The sequence below is a fragment of the Xiphophorus maculatus genome, chromosome 24, assembly GCF_002775205.1.
Source record: "Xiphophorus maculatus strain JP 163 A chromosome 24, X_maculatus-5.0-male, whole genome shotgun sequence".
Lineage (NCBI taxonomy): Eukaryota > Metazoa > Chordata > Actinopteri > Cyprinodontiformes > Poeciliidae > Xiphophorus > Xiphophorus maculatus.
Window position 1 is genome coordinate 4,782,298 of NC_036466.1, and position 18,712 is coordinate 4,801,009.

Here is an 18,712-nt window from a genome sequence, read left to right on the forward strand (position 1 = left end):
TCGCAAACTTTACAGAACGGTTAGAGGGAGAAACATGATCACACCGACGGTGTGTGTGTGTGTGTGTGTGTGTGTGCCACGAGAGAAGTCAAAGCAGGTGCAAAGGGTTGATGCTTTCTGTTGGTTTCATATTTCTTTATTTTGATTTCTCTCAATACATGAAATCAGCGGTTGGAAAAACGCTTCAGCTTCTGTCTCCCAGAATAATGACCCTTTCAAGTTGACACATTATATTGCCATGCAACGCTCATGCTGCCATTTATGGAGCTCCAATGAACATTGTAAGTTTTTGCAATATTTATATTTCAATCAAGATATATATTTTTTTGACATTTTAATTTGATTTCTGCCAATGATTTTAAGAATCTCTGATTGGTTTGTGATCCACATTAGAGATACGACCACAAATATTTTACAGGATAAATACCATAATCGTCAAAGACATTTTACAGAACTCACATAGTTAGAGCAGCATGCATTAGTTAAGTTGTTTTATGTATCCTTTATTGTCATTTTATATATACAGTGCTGGAAAAAAAATAAAGACCACTGCACTGAACCCCATGGAAAACCTCATTCTTATTCAGAAATATTGATTTCTGAACTCTTCCTGAATTAAAACACTAGCATTTTTGTTTCTAAATCAATATGAACTTGTTTGCTTTGCATCATTTGAGGTCTGAAAGCACTGCATCTTTTTTGTTGTTTTGACCATTTCTCATTTTCCGCAAATAAATACTCAATTTTTGCTTGGAATTTCGGAGGCCTTCCATTTTGATTTGGTTGAAGTGAACTCTGGTGTGACGCTAATGTATATGTGAACAGCTTCCTCCAAAAGCAGGATGCGGACTGTAGCACAAGGAATTCTGGGTATGTACAACCTAAACAAACAGTGCTAGCCGGAGAAATGGATCATGGTTTGTTACCAAACACAAAAGAGAACACCTACCGTCGCTAAAATCTGAACTATTGTGTGAAAACATTGAACTATATCTGATCGAGGTTGTAAATGAGTATGCAAAAGAGCGAGGAAAAATATTTGTATTTCAAGACTTGTTAAAATCAGCCTAATCACTTGTGTTAGGTTTTGTAAAGACGTCCATCCAATCAACCAATCACTCATCTGTCCATCCACTCTAATGTGTTTAATTTGTGGTTTCATCAGTTTTCCACATTTAAATATCTGCAATCCATCCATCCATCCATCCATCCATCCTTGTCTATACCAGCTTACCGTTGTAGGGTGCCCAGGGATCTGGTAAATATCTCTGGCGGTTGTTGGGTGGGAGGCAGAGTTGTCATAATTCTATAGTTACCTTCTGTATTCACATTTAGAAACAAAATGCACAGAAATCTAGAAATTAAAGCCTTGGATAGGCTGGGATCTTTCATTTTTTTCTGCGAGTAAAGCAGAATTGATTGGATCACCAACATCCCAACAGCATTCCTTTAGGAAACCAACACAAATTCTGCATTTCCCAAGGTCTCCTTTGAAAACCCCTCACTGACATCGACTACCCCAAACTGAATGAAGGCTGAAGGCAGCCCGCAGCGTGTTCACGCAACATGCTGCAGGCTGCCGGTCTGGAGCCAGTGCATTTGGAGGCACCTTAAAGTGCGGTAATTAGGCAGCCGGTCGCGTAGCTGTTCTTGCAAGAAATCTTGTCAGGCAGATACCTGCTCTCCAATTATCCAGGCAGAACGCGCGGCCGCTGAAGGGTAAAGGACCGGCGAGCGCTCGGTGGATGTGCTGCGTAGTGAGCCGGTCAACTGAAGGAGTGTGTGCTAATAATGACCTGGGGCCCAACCTGCTGTCGCCAACAGTAACTTGTGACTCGGTGCCTTTGTTCGCCCTGTAACATCTGGCTCTGACCGAAGGGGCCGGGAGTGTGTTTGAAATGAGTTCAAGCCAAACGCTCAAAGAGGGTTGGTGTGTGTGTGCATGAGGGTAGCGAGGCGAGCGCAGCGAGGACTAAGGCGCGAGGAGTTGATCATCGTCGTGGAAACCTCTGAGGGGGGGAGAAATAGGGCTGGAAGCCCCTTCTGTCAGCTGGGCTCGCCAACGCTTCCCCTCGACTGCCCTCACACACTAACACACACACACACCCCCTCACAAGGTCCCACTGGAGATTAAGGTCTGAGCGCGAGCAGAACAATACCCCGATGTGTGTTTGTGGAGCCGTGGCTAATTGTGTTCATTTGCTGCTCAAGTTGAGACGGTCAGGACACTGGAGGTGTGTGTGTGTGTGTGTGTGTGTGTTTCTGAAAGCGAGCGAAACAAGAAAGACCGACAGAGGGAGGCTAGCGCAAGGACAGACGAGCAAACGTGTGTTTGGTGTGTGTTTGCAGAGGGACGAGAGGAGCAGAGTGAGGCCATGCAGGTAATCCTCATTATCATGTGGAAGTGTTCATTTGTGAGGCGAGCGAGCGCCGATACGTGTGAGGTGAGGTGACCGTTCAGAGGGGAGGCGGTGGAGGGCTTTCATACATCTGCCTGGCCTTGCACGCATTACACAGTAAGATGCACTCGCAACAGTCCTTGGAAACACACACACACACGCACACAACATATGAGCACACGCAGTCTGGCATCGCGCATGAATTAGCTGCTCATGCTTACATAGCACTTAGAGAAATTAGAGCCCTGTTTGCCTTCATCTTGGAAAAACATGCAATCATGGTAATAAAAGTTACTTTCCGCTGAAACTAACTGAAAGGACGGAGTTTCAATTATCATATGTCTGCTGCTTGCCTTTGCCAGCAGTCATTCTTCAAATACTTTAAAAATGAGGTTATGTTTTGACGTTTTTAAATGTAAAAAAAAAAATGTATTCTGGCCTGTTTTGACTTATGGATATTTAGTGCCAATTTCAGTAATCCTGAAAATTTAAATTCATTCAGATTAATGAACAGAGCAGACGAGATGAAAAAAAAAAAAAAAAAAGGAATATCATTTTGAAGGAGGTCCATCCTGATTAAACCACAGTTTGTTCCAGAGAGAACGAACACCACGGTCCGAACAATGTGGACAACAATTCCAGTTGTTGAATCCGGTAAAGAATTTGAAATCTGTACAGAAACTAGTCAAAGAGTGGCGGGTATTCAAAACAACAACTACTACGCTGGCTTGACTGACCGAGGAACTTTACCCTGAAAGCAGGCCGCAGGATGTTAAAGGAAGAATGCCATCACAGAACTCGCAGCAGGATGCTGGTACTGCACGGGTTTAACCGTCCCGGAAGGTAGTTAGCTCGGAATCCTCTGCTCTTGCACAAAAACATGAAGGTCAAAATAAAGTATGCCAGAGAGAATGTAGACAAAGACCATGCAACACGACACGCCAGGAAACCCACCAAGGACTTTGTCCACATGATGACTTTTTAATTTCTGGGCCAAGTTGAAGAAAAACGTCCCCATCTCATTGAGACACCAGAAGAACCTCAGAGTGAAGAGTCACGGGTGTCCTGGCTTTTTAACGTTTCCGTTGATGTTTCTTGATGAATGAGTAAATCGGTGGAAATTGTTGCAGTTCAGATGTGGCTGAGCCATTTCCTTTCAAAACAAAACAATAAAAATCTTAAAACGAATCCTGCTTTTTGAATTCATGTTAAATGTGACGACAGCAATCCTGGCATAGTGCCGTCCGTCTCCCTAATAACTAGCAGATGACGTCATAGCAACCAGGGCAGCTGATCCAAATACATCCATCGCCTCACAACCTTGTACTATGGAGCCGGTTTTCTGAAACTAATTCAATAAATGAAATAAATACATGAAATGATTGATATGTTTTTAGTTATGGTAACAAATATATGATATTATTGCTGCTTCCCCGATTCTTTCTCAGGTTAAACTCTGAATGTGTACGTTTTGTTTCTGCCTTATTTCTTATGGTGAGTGTGCAGGTGGAAAATAATAGCCACCGAACAATAATCTGCAAACATCCCAGTATGCGGAAGGTTCAGGTTTAGTTTGAAGCTAATAACTCCTTGGCATAGCTTTTTCTGGGGCTACGGTCCACCCGGTTAATCTGATTCATCTTGATTTTTGAGGGATAAAAGACTGAGTCAGAAAACTATTGTGAATATCCAATCCGATGGAAGGTTCAGGGTCGTTTCAGTCGATGTGTGCCCAGGTAACCTGTTTTACGTTGCTATTTGGACATTAAGATCACAGCAGACATTAAACCAGTCAAAAAAGTTTGAGATAGTTTAGAAAGTAAAGTGATTTCTTAGGTTAATATGTAGCCAGGTCAACGTTTCCTACATTGCTTCTTGATGTGGACATGGAGGTGGTCACCGGAGTCGTTACTAGAACTACAACGTGTCAGGATTTAGAAGGTTTTAGGTTCATTTCAAAAGTACTGAAATCAGTCAGTGGAAATGTAGGAACATAGAATAACTAACTGCAATCTTGTTTTCAGTGTGTTCACCTCCAGCATCAGTTTGCTGTCTACATCTATACATTCCTAATTATGTTAAATAATATAACTCTAAAATATGATGCTTTGATCCTTGGCCAAGCTGAGACTTTCGGATCTGATCCGCAGCATTGACCGGAGCCTGATTGTTTTACCTTTTTTTTTTTTTTTTTTTTTATGAATGGACTCAGTGTGGCTGTTTGTCTTTAAAAAACCGAACAATAGGGGCCGATTGTTGGCGCTGTACTCCCAGTGAGACAAAAAAAAAATGAAACCGGAGGCAATCAATGGCAAATAATGTCATCTTGGAAGGTCATACCTGGACCTTTCGGCTCTGTCGATACGATCACACGACCCCGCGCGCACACACATCATAATTACAGCCAAATAATAAAATGCTCACTAGCCATCGGACGCTTTTAGACCATTTCTAATGATAAAATGACAAACTGCAATAATAAACTTGCACTTTGTCTCTCTGTGCCCGCCTCACATGCGAACTCTGCAGGTTACTAAGCGGTATTCAATCTCCCCGCCTGGCCACGCTGCGGTCTCCCCAACGCTAAGTGTCCCTTTCTCCTCCCTGCCCAGGGTGAGCGAAGAAGAAAATAAACAACCAAACAGACAAACAGCAAGAGCCACTTAGAGCCACTTAAAGCCAAGGCTCCTTCCCACAGCGAAGCACTTCCCTAGGGCTACTGATGTCACCCCGCCACGGTGGGAGAGAGAAGAAGCAGCAACAAAAAAAAAAAGCCCAGAGAGAGAGAGAGAGCGATCGAACAGAAGACTGAAAGGAGGATAGAAACAGAGGTGCAGGAGGAAAGAAAAGTTTAAGAGGAGGAGGAAATGAGGAATGGAGAGCTGAAAGGATCGGGCTCAATGAGGGAATGTGTCACGTCAGTTCTCCTCTCGACTAACTCAGCAGCTGAGGAAGATTCGCTCTTATGACCACTGGCAGTAACCTGTGGAGACTAGGTAAAGCCCCGCTGATGAGTTAAGACTCGTCCCTACTGTGTTCCTTACTGAAGGAAAAAAAAATTCATTTCTCTAATAATGGAGAAATTGTTATTATTTTTTACAGAAAACCACAAACATATTTCACTGCAATTCATCGTCTTGAGTCCCAGGATGGATCTGTTCTGCGAAGGCATCGGCGGAGTCAATGGCTTTCCATTACAAATGTGCAAATCTTTGACTGTGTTCTGCTGATGTCAAAAAGATACAACTTTCCAATTGTGGTGTTTCAAATAAATAAGAAATTAAATGAAATCACACTGGATACGTTAGTTCAGTTATTACAAATCAAGGCACCAATGGACGTAAACAGCTAACTGATATAGAGTCATAATTTATCAATGGCGTTCAGCATCTATCAGCCAATCAAAGATGTTGGCGTCTTATTCAGGTATTGGAGGGACAAGCTCCACCTGCCTGGGAGCGGCTATGTATGTGGCGTTTTGGGGAAATTGTAGTCGGCCATTTTACAGAAGATCTATGGATTCAACATGTTGGAAAGACACACAACGTTTTATGAACTGTGATGCTGTGAGAGCTTTGGTGGAGCTCTGGTGGTTTTTCATACATTGTATGAAAAAAACAAACAATATTCCTTCATCCTCCAACCACTTCCTGTCGTCTTCTTCGTGGTTTTCACCAGTAGTCACATCTGGCTGTTGGTCACGTGACTCATGTGATGCGGAAAAAGTGTTTCCATTGCAGCTTTGCAACATATTTCAAAACGGATGAGAAAACACTTCATCCCAGCGCAAAAATGTTTTAGCGAAGAATGTGTTTGTTCAAAGTCGACGTATTTCCATTTGTAATTTCAATTCACGCTATTTTAAATGTAATGGAAACACAGCTAATGACTCAATGGGATTGAATTGTGTTCTCTGAATCACAGTCTTTTCACTAATTGGTTTCATGAACTGAATTGGCCGGATACTATTACTGTTACCAGGGTCAAATTGGAACAAAAGGAAACAAGGCAACAAATTCAGTAGAACACGCCAACGTACTGGTGATGGCAGTATCATGATGCAGAGATGGCTTTATTTCACGAGGAGAGTTGTGAGCTGAATGAAGGACAACCCTAGAAGAAAACCTGGAACAGAGCTACAAAGAATATCCATGCTAGAGTGGACCAGTCAAAGTCCAACAAGACAAGTTTTAAGAGGCTTCTCTTATTCAAATATTTCATCTGTGTTCCTTTTTCATAGTCTTCCTGGTATTCCATCCTTTGTTCTCTTGATTTGCACTCTTTGTACTCAACCTATTTATTTATTTTTTTGGCCTCTCCCTCTCCTTCCCTCTCTTCATCCCCCTGACTGTGATCTCAAAGGTCACCTCTCCCCTGAGAGCGCTGTTTATCTGAACCGCTCCCGTCTTTCTGACATTCACCTACTTGGAGGGAGAGGGGAAAAAAGAGGAAAGAACAATTCTCTTGTCTTTTTTTTTTTTTATTGCTCATAAAATGTGAGTTTTCTACCAGAAGGGGAAGATCTGTTTGGGATTTAAAAGCATTTTTTTTTAATCTTCCAAAAAGAAATCCATCCTACAAAACCTAATGTTTATTGAAGAGATCATTTTAAAACGGCCTTGGGAAAGACTCAATCAGTGGTGTTAATAAATATGTGTGCATCATTCATCTGATTTATCAACACTTTAAAGACAAGACGGAACTTTTCCTTGGAGTATAAAAATGCCGCAACATGTATGTTTTTCAATAGTTCTATTTTTTTTAAAAAGAAGCCAAAAGACGAGCAGATTGTCTGAGAAGCTTCCTGGCCTCCGTTGCCCTTAACAAGGCTAACAGTGTGTTTATGTTGAGCGTTATGCATGCTGATGGTGCCCCGGCCCCCTACAGGGCTCCCCGCCTCTCAGGGCTTCCCCTCCCAGGGTTAGGGCAGCAGGATGGGGTCACAAAGACAAATCCAGACCCCTGCTCCATGGAGGCCTGCCCACGGCCATCAGGATCCATTACCAGGAGGTAATGGACACACTGCTGCCTCAGGAGCACCGCCTTTCCTTCACACGCACACACACGCCCACACACCCACGCACACCCACGCTTAAATAATTAGTAACCCGTAATAGAAACATTGCATTTTCTTATTTAACATATATTTATAGCTAACGTTTTAATTTGTTTGATTAAATGTAATACTGCAGGCATACACAGATCCATAAGTACATGTATGTTGAAGTTCACACACGCACACACACACCTGACACTGACTCAGGCCACCAGCGGCTAGCTACAGAGGTCCTTACTTCAAACGGACATTCTCAGAGGGATTGACCTTCAGGGAGACGGTGGGGTGTGTGTGTGTATGTGCGCGTGGGCGTGTGTGTGTGTGTGTCTTTAGATGTGTGTATTTTGTCACTGCAAACTTGTCAAAATTTTGGGATGGTAAAGTGTAATTAACGAAAACGATTGTGAGCAATGTTCTCTATGCTGCAGACCATCTTTTGGGTTTCTTTCCAGAAGCTTCTCCCCATAGTTTACTGAAGGTTGTGGGTAGACCTTTTCAGATCTACCCCCAACTTCTCAGGGCTTTGTGATGGCCACAACAAAGCACTGACTTAGTTGTCTTTAGGCCACGCTGTAAGCGGTTTGTCTGGATGCTTAGGGTGGATGTTGGGTACTTCACAGTTGGGATGGCACAAGCATTCCTGTTTTTCCTCTGACTGTAATGATGAACATTATGACTGAACAGTTTCATCAGTCCACAGGACATGTCTCAGAAAATAGATCTTTGTATCAGACAATGCTAATACATGAGAAGTAGATCTGCTCTATCTCTGTGAAGGTCTTAAAATCAGCCACCGATCCCCTGAGAGAGAACTGACTGTGAAGTTAACTATAGTCACCCCATTAGTACCAACATAGCAACTTTTGGTAGGTGATCGGTCCAATCGTTGCATCCCTTCCATGTAATGTTGCCATAACAACCAGTCATTTATTTATAATACGGTCACTCAGTGTAGATAATAATCCCCAAATGACTGACAGTCCCCAGTTTAAATTTGGTCCTGTTTCTATGAGATAATGATTTTCATGAGACTCCAGTCCTAGTCCATGACTCTGAATGAGAGTCAAGTCTACAGAGCACCAGTGTAGGACGAGTCTCAAGTCTGTTGTTGCCACTTAATTTTGATTTGAACACTCGTCTCTGCCATGACCAAAAATGTACAATCTGGGACCACTGCCAAGTCCCGCTGGTCCCTTTTTATGTTCGGACGTGTTGAGAAGATTCGTTGCTCCACGGGAGCAAAGGAAATGAGAACCAGAAACAGACGTACAACGTTGTTCGGTGAACCTTTTCCCGATGAGACGAGGCCGGCTTGGACATTTCTCAGCCCACGAAGTACATCGTAAATACCAAGCTAACAAACAGATGTGAGTTAAATGATCATGAATTGGTTCCTGGATGAGCCAAAGCTCAGGTTTTACAGCCAGTAATCTAATTTTAATAGAGACGTCAGGAGCAGCGGTCCAATCCATCTGTCTTACAGAGAGAAAAATATTAGAACAAATGGAAAAGAGTCATGAAGCGTTTCAGACTGAGGGATCAAACAGAGCGTTCTCTGTATCCTTAGTTGCTCTCTGCTCCGTTCTTTGGCTTTTGCCTCTTGTGTGTCTGGAGTGTCAGCTGTGGCCGACTAACAAGCTTCACCCTCAGCAGTCCATTATCTAGAGCATGGCAACCGGCCCATACCTGCAAGGTGTGTGTGTGTGTGTGTCGGTGTGATTTAGAGCGCGGCAGCTGTGTCATACCTGCGAGCGTCTTCGGGACTCGACGCTCATCCGTAATGGAGCAGAAGGCGAGGATTGTTGGGGCAGATGAAGGACAAAAGCGATATCCTCTGTGTCCCGTCTGTCTCTTTTTCTCCTGCCGTCTCCTTGCAGCACATGAAGGGCATCGGGAATGCTTTCCATCTCCTCCTTAAAGGACAGAGAGGTGTCAGTGTGCCAGAGGCCATGGATGCTCACAGGTTGACACATACGCAGTCAGACATGGCTGGACGGAGGCAAACTGCATGAATTAATGTTGGGGGGGGGGAGGGAAAGGCAAAGGAATGCCAAGGACATTTGTCACTTTGCTATCGATTCTGTTCAAGAAGCGAAAAACTTTCAGAAGGTCCGAGAAGGGTTGATGCCGAGAAAGTTGCTCAAAGTAACACTCCTGCTCATTTTCCCTCAAAATCCCTTTCGTAAGTCATTCCTTTAGCTAGTAGACCATCATGATGAGCAAATCCCTAAATCTGTCTGGATTTCACCATTGCTTTTGTTTTTTTGGTTTGTTATGTGTTCTTTTTGTTTGTTTGTTTTTTGCAATCAAATTCACGGATGTTGTGGTGCTATTTAAGAAATATTTATAAAGATTTTTATAAAGATTTTTCATCAATAAACCAAAATCTAGATACAGAAAAAAAAGATGAGGAAAAAACACCAAGAAGATTATACATAAAGACATTTTTGATCTTTAAAGAACTTTAAAGATCTTCATTTTTCTTACTCACATCTCGACATCAAATAAGGCTGAGTGGAAGTAAGAAATACTGCCACCTGCAGGCGGGAGTTAGCTTCGCTTAAATGCAATGTTAGCAATGTTGGCGTAAAAATTTGCAATAAACTCACAATTGTGCAATAGTGTGGAAAAAATTGGTGGATTTGTTGTTTTTGAGGGAATTTCTGCAATCACACACACTGACACACACGTATATGTTTGTCAAATTACAACGCCACAAATCCACTGAGACTGTTTGCTTGATAAACACTTATTCTAAACAGGCGAATGAAGTAGTGCTTTAAGCTGCAGTGCCATTTCATTAGACCGCCATTCAAACCCGTCATTGTCCCTCCTGAAATGCTTCAATATATTAATTACAATATTACAGTTTATGCCACAGCTACCTGTGGTGACAGGATGCTAAATTTACTTCTTCTGATTAATAAAAAATAAATTCAACGGAGGAAATATTCGGCCTCAAGGAGCAGACATGATTAACTTGATTATTTGCCATAGCGGTGCGGTTGTAATTGACGAGCTGCTATGTTGGCAATAAACAACTGGAGTGGTTTTGATTCGTGATGGCTGTTTATTTTACCAGGCGGGAGATTTTTTTCTGCAGACTGTTTTGTTTCACTGTGTTTGTTTTAATTAGTCAACATCTCACTATGGTGTCTGGATAATTATGAATTGTTTCTTTGAGAAGTGGATTCCAAAGCATTTCAGGTGTTTTTATTTTATTTTTTATTTAGAGAGTTTTAAGTTGAAGAACTTTTAATTTTTTAATCCATGACTTTTTATTCGCTCTACTGTGCAAGTTGCAACAATTTGTTTTGGAAAAGTATATATCCAAACTTTGGCGTTAGAGAACTACATCTTGGAGTCACTTAGTCTCCGAAACCTACCAAGCACCGGTTGATTGGGATTGACGTCTGCTGTGTGGGGTTTCCTAAACTCTACTGAAACTCGCACTGGAACAATTTACTTTGTTTAGACTAAGATAAACATTTTAAGCAACAAAATGCTCTTTCATGAAACAGTTCCTTCATAAAGCCGTAGAAAAAGGCTCTCTAACTTGCATCAGATGTGAGAACCTTTTAGTTCTATGTTATTTTCTGCGTTAGCGCTGCTGGAGGAACTATATTTAGCTGAAGTCCAGTGAGGTCTTTTTCCCTGCACACTTCAGAGAAACTGGTTCTGTGAATCTTTATGATGTGCAGCAAAAAATAAGTAGATTGGCCTTTGTACAAGTCAGCCGATACGGGACTGAGACTGCCTCGTCTGGAGAGTCAGGTGTGTAACGGCGATGGGTTGACTTAGACCCCCTTTGTTCTTTCACAAAACACAGGGAGATGGGAAGAAAATGTGTTCTAATCCTGCCTTAGAGTGATTTGTGAAAGGGACTAAAAACTCAAGAAGTGTCCAACTTACAACATGGGATGAATATGTGGAAAAAAATCTTTAAAAAATAACAAACTAACTAAGAAAACAGTCAACAGACACAAAATCAACATTCACAGAAGGCCTTCTCAGTCCCAAGACCTAAATTTAATGAGCCGAGTATGATCTGACCTGCTTCTCCATCTTCTCCCTCTTCTGACTCCCTCTTCTGAGTCCCCATGTGCGTGACTCAGAATCAGAACCAGTTCTTCCCCAGTCAGCCCCGACCAGATGTGTCTAAATCTGCAGACCCTACGTGAATCCTAATTGGAATCCTTTTTTGGAACCACCTAGCTAGAGATGACAAATGCTGGGTCTAGCCAGGCATTGGTTGTTAGCAATTTCATTGACAGGAGACAAATTCACAGATCTTTGTATCTGTGACAAGACCGTAGACCGCAAATTGATAATTCCCTGATCCAACCTAGAGGTCCAAACCCTTTTTATCAATTGTGACAGAAGAGCACATAAAGCATCAACTGGACAAGGCAACAAGCGAATATACAGAGAGATTTTGGAGACACTCCCCGCCCAAGGGTACACACAAAATGACATCATAAGAGCGTCAACCACAGCTCCTGTGCACTTGAAATATATTTATGTCAACACAGCGAGAAACACACTGCCAATAGAGACGCAGCCCTTGGCTAAAACCGAACCAGATAGAGAGACCAGGGAAGGGAGGGGGGTAAATGATGCTGTAGTACCAGCACCGACTCATCACAGTGGGACTTGAGTCTACTCTGTAATGAGGGTTACACGATACCATCCTCTTTTTTATAGAATTGGCACGCTGGGGTTCCCAGCGTGCCAAGTTACGCTAAGGATGCGATGTCAGAAGACTGATGACTATCAGGTGGAGCCACTGGTTTTATCTCAAGAGCAACTCTGGTGCATGAATCTGAGCAGTTATTTGTAAAAACTCACAACAGTGAATGAGCATATTGTAAGGAAAGAGGTGCGTTCTACATCACCTTGTATTTGTGTCGCATACAGATCACTTTGTGTTGCTTTTCAGATTTTGGGGCTGCTCATATGACAAGATAAAGTTGGTAGTTAATTGTAAGAGAAATCTGTAGAGTCGAGTTGGGCCATGCTGAGGAGGTACTATTGGGAAAAGTTCTAAAGAGAAGACTTAAGTCTACAGACCTCTTTATGCTCAGGCTTTAGGGGTTGTATAAACCTGGACTGCAGATAAATATAATGGTAATTAATTTTTAAAGTAGAGGTTTTTGCCCCTGAATAAATGCAATCCAACAGCTTTCTTAAAGTACCAGTAAGAGTGGATAACAGCTTAAATTCAGTGAAATTTGTAGCATTAAATCAGTGATTGAAGCTGTAAGTGAATCGTCTGTAGACTCAGTCTGCAGCAATGTCCCTGACCTCCCTGTCTTCTCCTCATATTCTGTCACCAGAAGAAGTCCTTCTGCACTGGTGCCCCTCCATCCATCCTTTCAAGCAGAAAACCTATAAACTCACACACAGACGGACACCCCTCCCTCCTACTCACACACACCCACCCTCCAAACACGTGAACACTCTTACCACCGGCCACACCAGTGGAGGCCTTAGGGCTCAGCCATCTGCCCACCCAGCCCCTCTACCACCCTCTCTGCAGTACCCACGTTCCCAACATATGCAGCCCTTGCCCTGGGTTAGGTGGCAGGGGCACTGGCCTTGGTCCTGGCCAAGAGAAGGGTGAAGGAGCACATATGTAGTCCAGACGGTTTGTTTGAGAGAGAGAGAAAGGAGCGGGGCGAGAAGACACTGAGACAAATCAAGGATTAGATCGTTCCCTCTTTGAATCTCTTCTCCTCGCTCTGTCTCACCCATACGGCTGGTCTTTTGCTCGTTAGCATCGACACGGCGGCCACCAAGGTCGCACCCTGCACCTGTGAAGGGCTGGTGGGGCCTCCAGCAAGGCTGATGAGAGTGAAGCAGAAAGAGGGACACATGTAGGGATGAGAGGGGTGATGATGGGGGCAGGCAATGTCAATAATTTAGATCTTTTTTTTTTTTCCCCCGTCCCTCATTTCCTATGTCGGTCTTTTCCTCTCTGTTTAAGCTTGCCTCAGGGCATTCTCCACCACAAAAGGCAGGAATACGAGTGCTTCGCTATAATCCCCCCATCATCCGTTCCATCCATCCACACAACCCCTCTGTCTTGTCTGGATACGATCTGAGCCGAGTGATTTGACAGGAGCTGCAGAGATTTTGTTTTTATGTTAACATTAATTAGATGAACCACCCCAAAAGTTGTCCATTTTTCATGAGTCTCCGTTCGCATGCACGGGGAAGGCACCACTCTACTATTCTCTTTAGTCTTCCCTTGCCTCTTTACGCGTTCCAGGAAACCCAGAGCTCCTGTCACAAGCAGGTAGAGTTTAAAAGACAATTTGGAAGCTTAGCCAAAAATACCCTGGAAGGCTGACAAACGTGGAGTTCTAAAGACAATGCAGAATAAATGCATACAGAAACAATTCAGGGTTGTTTTTTTTTTTTATTTAACTTTGTTGGTTGGAATTTTTTAAAAATATCTTTACTGTACAGAAAAACAAAAACAGGAATTGCAGGCAAAAACTTTCCTGGACATATGGTGCATCCTGGAAGTATTCACACTTTTTTTCACATTTTGGAATAAGGCTGTGACGTAACAAAGTGTGGAAACAGTGAAATGGCCTGGGATTTTTCCAGACCGCTCCCAATCAGATCTGCAGCCTGGTGGGGGATTCCAGCTGACACCTTGGCACCCATGTCCTCCGTTCAGCGTCAGTAACACATCACGTCCACAGGGGCTTGTGGTGTGGGATGAAATGTTTTTTTTTTTCAGAAAATAATCTCAACAAAGTCCAGTCTGTAATTATTTTCTGGACAAAATAGGCTAAAATCTTAAAATAAGGCAGTCATCTGAACAGCTGTTTGGAACGAATATCCAGCTCTTTTCGAGGAGCTGTAATTCCAATTTCCACATATGCCTTGGAATCCAGGACTCCACTCACCTGTCTGCTGCTTCCTTTAATTCTAGATCCAAATGTTGTTGAAAAGTACATTTAAAATTCATTTTTGCATTACTTTGATAAAGGAAATGAAAAGCTGCATTTTAAATGGCGCGTCTCGCATTTCCAGTCTAGACTGCGCAATGCTAACGTACAGTCAGAAAGAGATTGGAATAGGTTAGCTTGCTCTCAAGATGTGTAAGGATGAAGCCTCTGCTCTTTAAAACATGCCTGAAGAACCAGGACTTCTGGAACAATATTCTTTGAATCTCTGAATCATCTGGACACCAGAATAGAAGACATGTTTAGCATAAACCAAGTCCAGAACTCCAAGAAATAAACCAACTGCAAAGCTTTATTTCTAACCTGTTGAGCTACACATGAGGCTCAACATTAGGTGTGGCATGGGTTTTTAGACTATTGAGGGAAGTTGGTGAACCAATGAAAACATTTGAACTCTACACAGAATAGCGTCAGCTGGAATTTCAACCAACAATCCAAGTTGTTGGATATGTTTGCCATACTCCCAACAGACGTCTGCCTTTCATCATCACTCTAGCAGTGCTGAAAGTATTATCTTGAGGAGTTCATAGACTTGCCAGGGATGATCATTACATTATAACCAAGGATGTTGCTGTAAAGTGCCTTTTTCTTTTTTTTTTTTCATTGACCAACTCACTGGATCTGATCAGTTCTTTCACCACCCAGATCATTGACTCAAGTCTCAAATCAGGAATCCAAGGTCTCCACTAGCCTGGATCCATAAAGTGCCAATGCTGTTTCAAAGTGTGGATGAGTGGGTCTAATGAAGAGGTGGAACTCACGAGAAACATTCCAATCGGCTGGTTGGCTTACTGTCAGAAACATGACCAACTCAATTAACTGGGCTGATTTGGTTACCTATTGAGCCAGGGTGTCACCCATTGCAACTGTTTTGCCTGTTACTTACTTGAGTTGTAGTACTCAACAGAAACACGGCCAACACACTGGTTTGGCTATTCATTAAAGCTATACCAACTCACGAATGGTGAGAAGCTGGCAGAATACAGAACCATCTTTCTTCTCTCCTCCTTCGTTTTCTCAGCCTGACAGACGATTAAGCTGTTCCACTTTGTGGGTGTTGGTTAGTAAGGCGTGTGTATGTGTGAGAAGGAAAGTGTGTACTTGCTTCTGATGGATCAGTGATTAAATAAATCATGGTAACCTTTGCTGTAACCTTTCCCCCCACCTCCCCAGTCCCTGTCTGACCTTACAAGACCCATGCACATTAAAGTCTCCTCTCTTCTCCTTCATCTCCTCCTCTTCCTACTGTATTATCCAACCATTCTCATCGTCTTTCTTTGTCTCCTTTCCTTCTTCTTTCTTTCCCCTCTCTAACATGTGTACAAGTGATTCAGTAGAAGAAAGATCAGTTGCTGCGGACGCCTCAAGAATTAAAAACCAGTTCCCAAACATTAGTATTCCGATGTTTGTGTGTGGTCTTTAAGATCTGCAGGTTCAAACAGCTACTCTCACCACACCTTGCCACTGAACTCCCCAAGAGGTCGCCCAGACACCACAAAATCTCTGCGCAAGTGTGTATGTGTGTGTGGCGTGACTCCTTGATCTCCTGTTCTAATACCCTGAAGACCTTTGGTTCCTTACCGATGGGAGGTCCTAAGCAACTACCCCGTACTCCCACATACAAACACCCAGCATGCTCACATCTTCAGAGGATGTCACAGATTAGACTTCAATCATCCTCGAGCTCTTGAAGTCTTTAAGAACGAGCAGCTGATGTGAAAGGTCACAACACACCTGGAGAGCCACAGCAGAATCAATATGCAACGATGGAGGTGATGGAGAGGATGCTGAAAATGATGGAGACAAAAGCGAGGAGGATGCTGGTAAACATGTTCGTAGAGGGTACAGCTGATTTGATCATATTCAAACCAGAACTAACTATTTAAAATATGTATTTTCCAGGCAAATAATGACATTTTACAGCACAATCAAGTAACTATGTTACCTTCAGTTGTTACAAAAATGCTGTTCATGTCAAATATGACTTAAAAGAAATTGCATTAAATCGAGATTACAGAGGCCTCTGCCTCTTTAAAAACTCCTGCTCTTTCTGAATCTCCGCCTTCAAGAAGTCATCCCAACATGGCCCCGCTATTGACCCTTTAACAACCTTTTTACCACTGATAAATAGCTTCTATAATGAGCCCACCAGATATGCAGTTCTACAGGGTATTTAATTGTTGCTGGCAAGTCTTAAGGAGCTGAGTGAGGTTTGATCTGTGAGGCAGAAGCTTGGGAGCTTGGAAACGGCAGAACCAAGGAGGAGCTGCATCCGAAGGCGGGGCTAGGTCCACCCAGGCGTTTTGAACAGCTGACTGGTTGCCATGGGAGATTCAAGGATTTCTCAAAGAAGAATCAGAGCAATAATCTGACGGAAAACATTAGAACATGATGTGAAGCTAAAAAAAAAAGAGTCTATTTTACATAATATTGCCACTTTAATCAGTACTTCTGCATGTTCAGTGTGTATAGAACATTAATGGGAGCTTTTGCTTCACATATAAACGTGGACATTGTTTGTCTGGATACAACAGCTTCTAGCTGAAATTGTAGACTGAACATTGTTGCAACTGATATAAACATTTTGAGCTGTTTTAAATCGCTAAAGCAGACTTCATATAGCTGCTAGCAGCTATCTATCCCAAACTTCAGACTTATTTAACTACTAAAAGCTCGAAATTATGCAGGAGTTTCTATTATGAATAAAATATATATGACTGATAACAAAAATCTCAACTAACCCTTTGAGGTCATGGCGTTTTTATGGCAATATTTCCTTAGCAGCTGTTATTCCCGAACAACGTCTCTAACCGAGTTTTACAGATGTAGGAAACCGCAGTTCGCTTCCTCTTCGGTTAGTTTGAACTTCTGTGTGCTGAACTTTCCTTGGCACACTGCGTTCAGTAACTGATTGAGATAGGAACAGGGAGGCTTATCTCTGCATGCTTGGTGTTTGAATGTGTATGATGTCCGACCAGTTCTCATAGTGCTTTCTAGGCTGCGTGCACAGATAAGCTCTGGGATCTGGAGGAGGTAGAGACATTTGCAGGTAGCAAACAAGACACAATTGAAATTGGAGTAAAAGAAAGAGGCTCATTTCTGTCTGTTTGCGCGCGCGCGTGTGCGTGTTCGTCTACTCTGAGCCTACTTTAGCTCTGCGGACTCCCTGAGCAGTGACCAGAGCAGACAGCTCTTGAAAACTGGAACGAGGCGAGAAGAAAGAAAGAAGGGGATGGATCGGAAAGAAAGGGAGCCGGTGCGTGAGGGAGAAAAAGGATGGAGCGCAAAGAAAGAGAGGACAGGAGAAGAGTGGCGGGCAGGGACGGACAGCGGCAGCGCATGGAACGCCACAAAACGGAAAGAACTGACGAATGAATGGAACCAAACGAAAGGAGGAGAAGTATTGGACTGAGGGATGAGAGGCCACCTCTTCTTCCCCCTCTTCTCTGCTCATCCCTTCTCTTCTCATCCCCCGTGAGAATGCGTGTGCCTCTACGAGCCGGCGTGGGTGTGTGTGTGTGTTTTCTTCCTCGTCAGATCTGCGGAGCTTTTTATTCACACACAAAGATGGGACGTACCTGGCACAGGCAGACGTGAAGGAGCTGGCAGAAGAACGTGCATTTGTGTTTGACTGAGAGTATGTGAGAAAGAGGCACTGGCTCACCTGCCTGGCAGAGTACGACGCCTGACAGCCTGAGATGTCCCACTTATCACCGACTGAAGCAGACACACACACACTTAACCCACCCAAAAGTAACTCTTTCTTCTATAAAGTGCCACACACACACTACATCTGCCTGAATGTGACTAGTTTACACATCTTGGGGTAACAATCCGTCCATTATCTTGAGATTTAGTGTGTTGTTGATAAAGTAGAATAAATTACATTAATATCCCAAGAGATTTTCTATATGTCAACAACTTGTGCTTAGTAATTTTATCTTAGTTGTAGCTAACTCTGCCACAATACAAAATAATATCATGTACACGTAATTGTGTTCAGAAAGGTTTTCATCCACATGAACCCGCACAAATACGCCAGCATCTCAAACCCGCCAAACTGAAACCTTTGACAGCCAATCAGAATCCATCAAAAACAACCACAACTTCCTGTTAATAATTAAACATGGCACCAGGAGCTTCATATAGCTTCATATAGCTTCATTCGTATATAGTGCGAACTACTTTTAAATAACGTGTCAGAATATAAAGTTAATAAAACACAAGGCGATGTTGATTGGGAATCGTATCAAAGCAAGTATGTTCCTTCATTGGCG

At 42.8% G+C, this 18,712-nt stretch overlaps 1 protein-coding gene across 1 annotated transcript in view; it reads right to left on the reverse strand.

Moving 5' to 3' along the window:
• The window catches only part of LOC111607691, a 67,070-nt gene that overhangs the window by 39,174 nt on the left and 9,184 nt on the right, over positions 1-18,712 (reverse strand). Inside the window, exon 2 of the mRNA XM_023330003.1 lies at positions 9,201-9,368. Coding sequence (XP_023185771.1) covers positions 9,201-9,362 — 162 coding nt within the window. The 5' untranslated portion in view covers positions 9,363-9,368. The remainder of the gene's footprint in view (positions 1-9,200; positions 9,369-18,712) is intronic.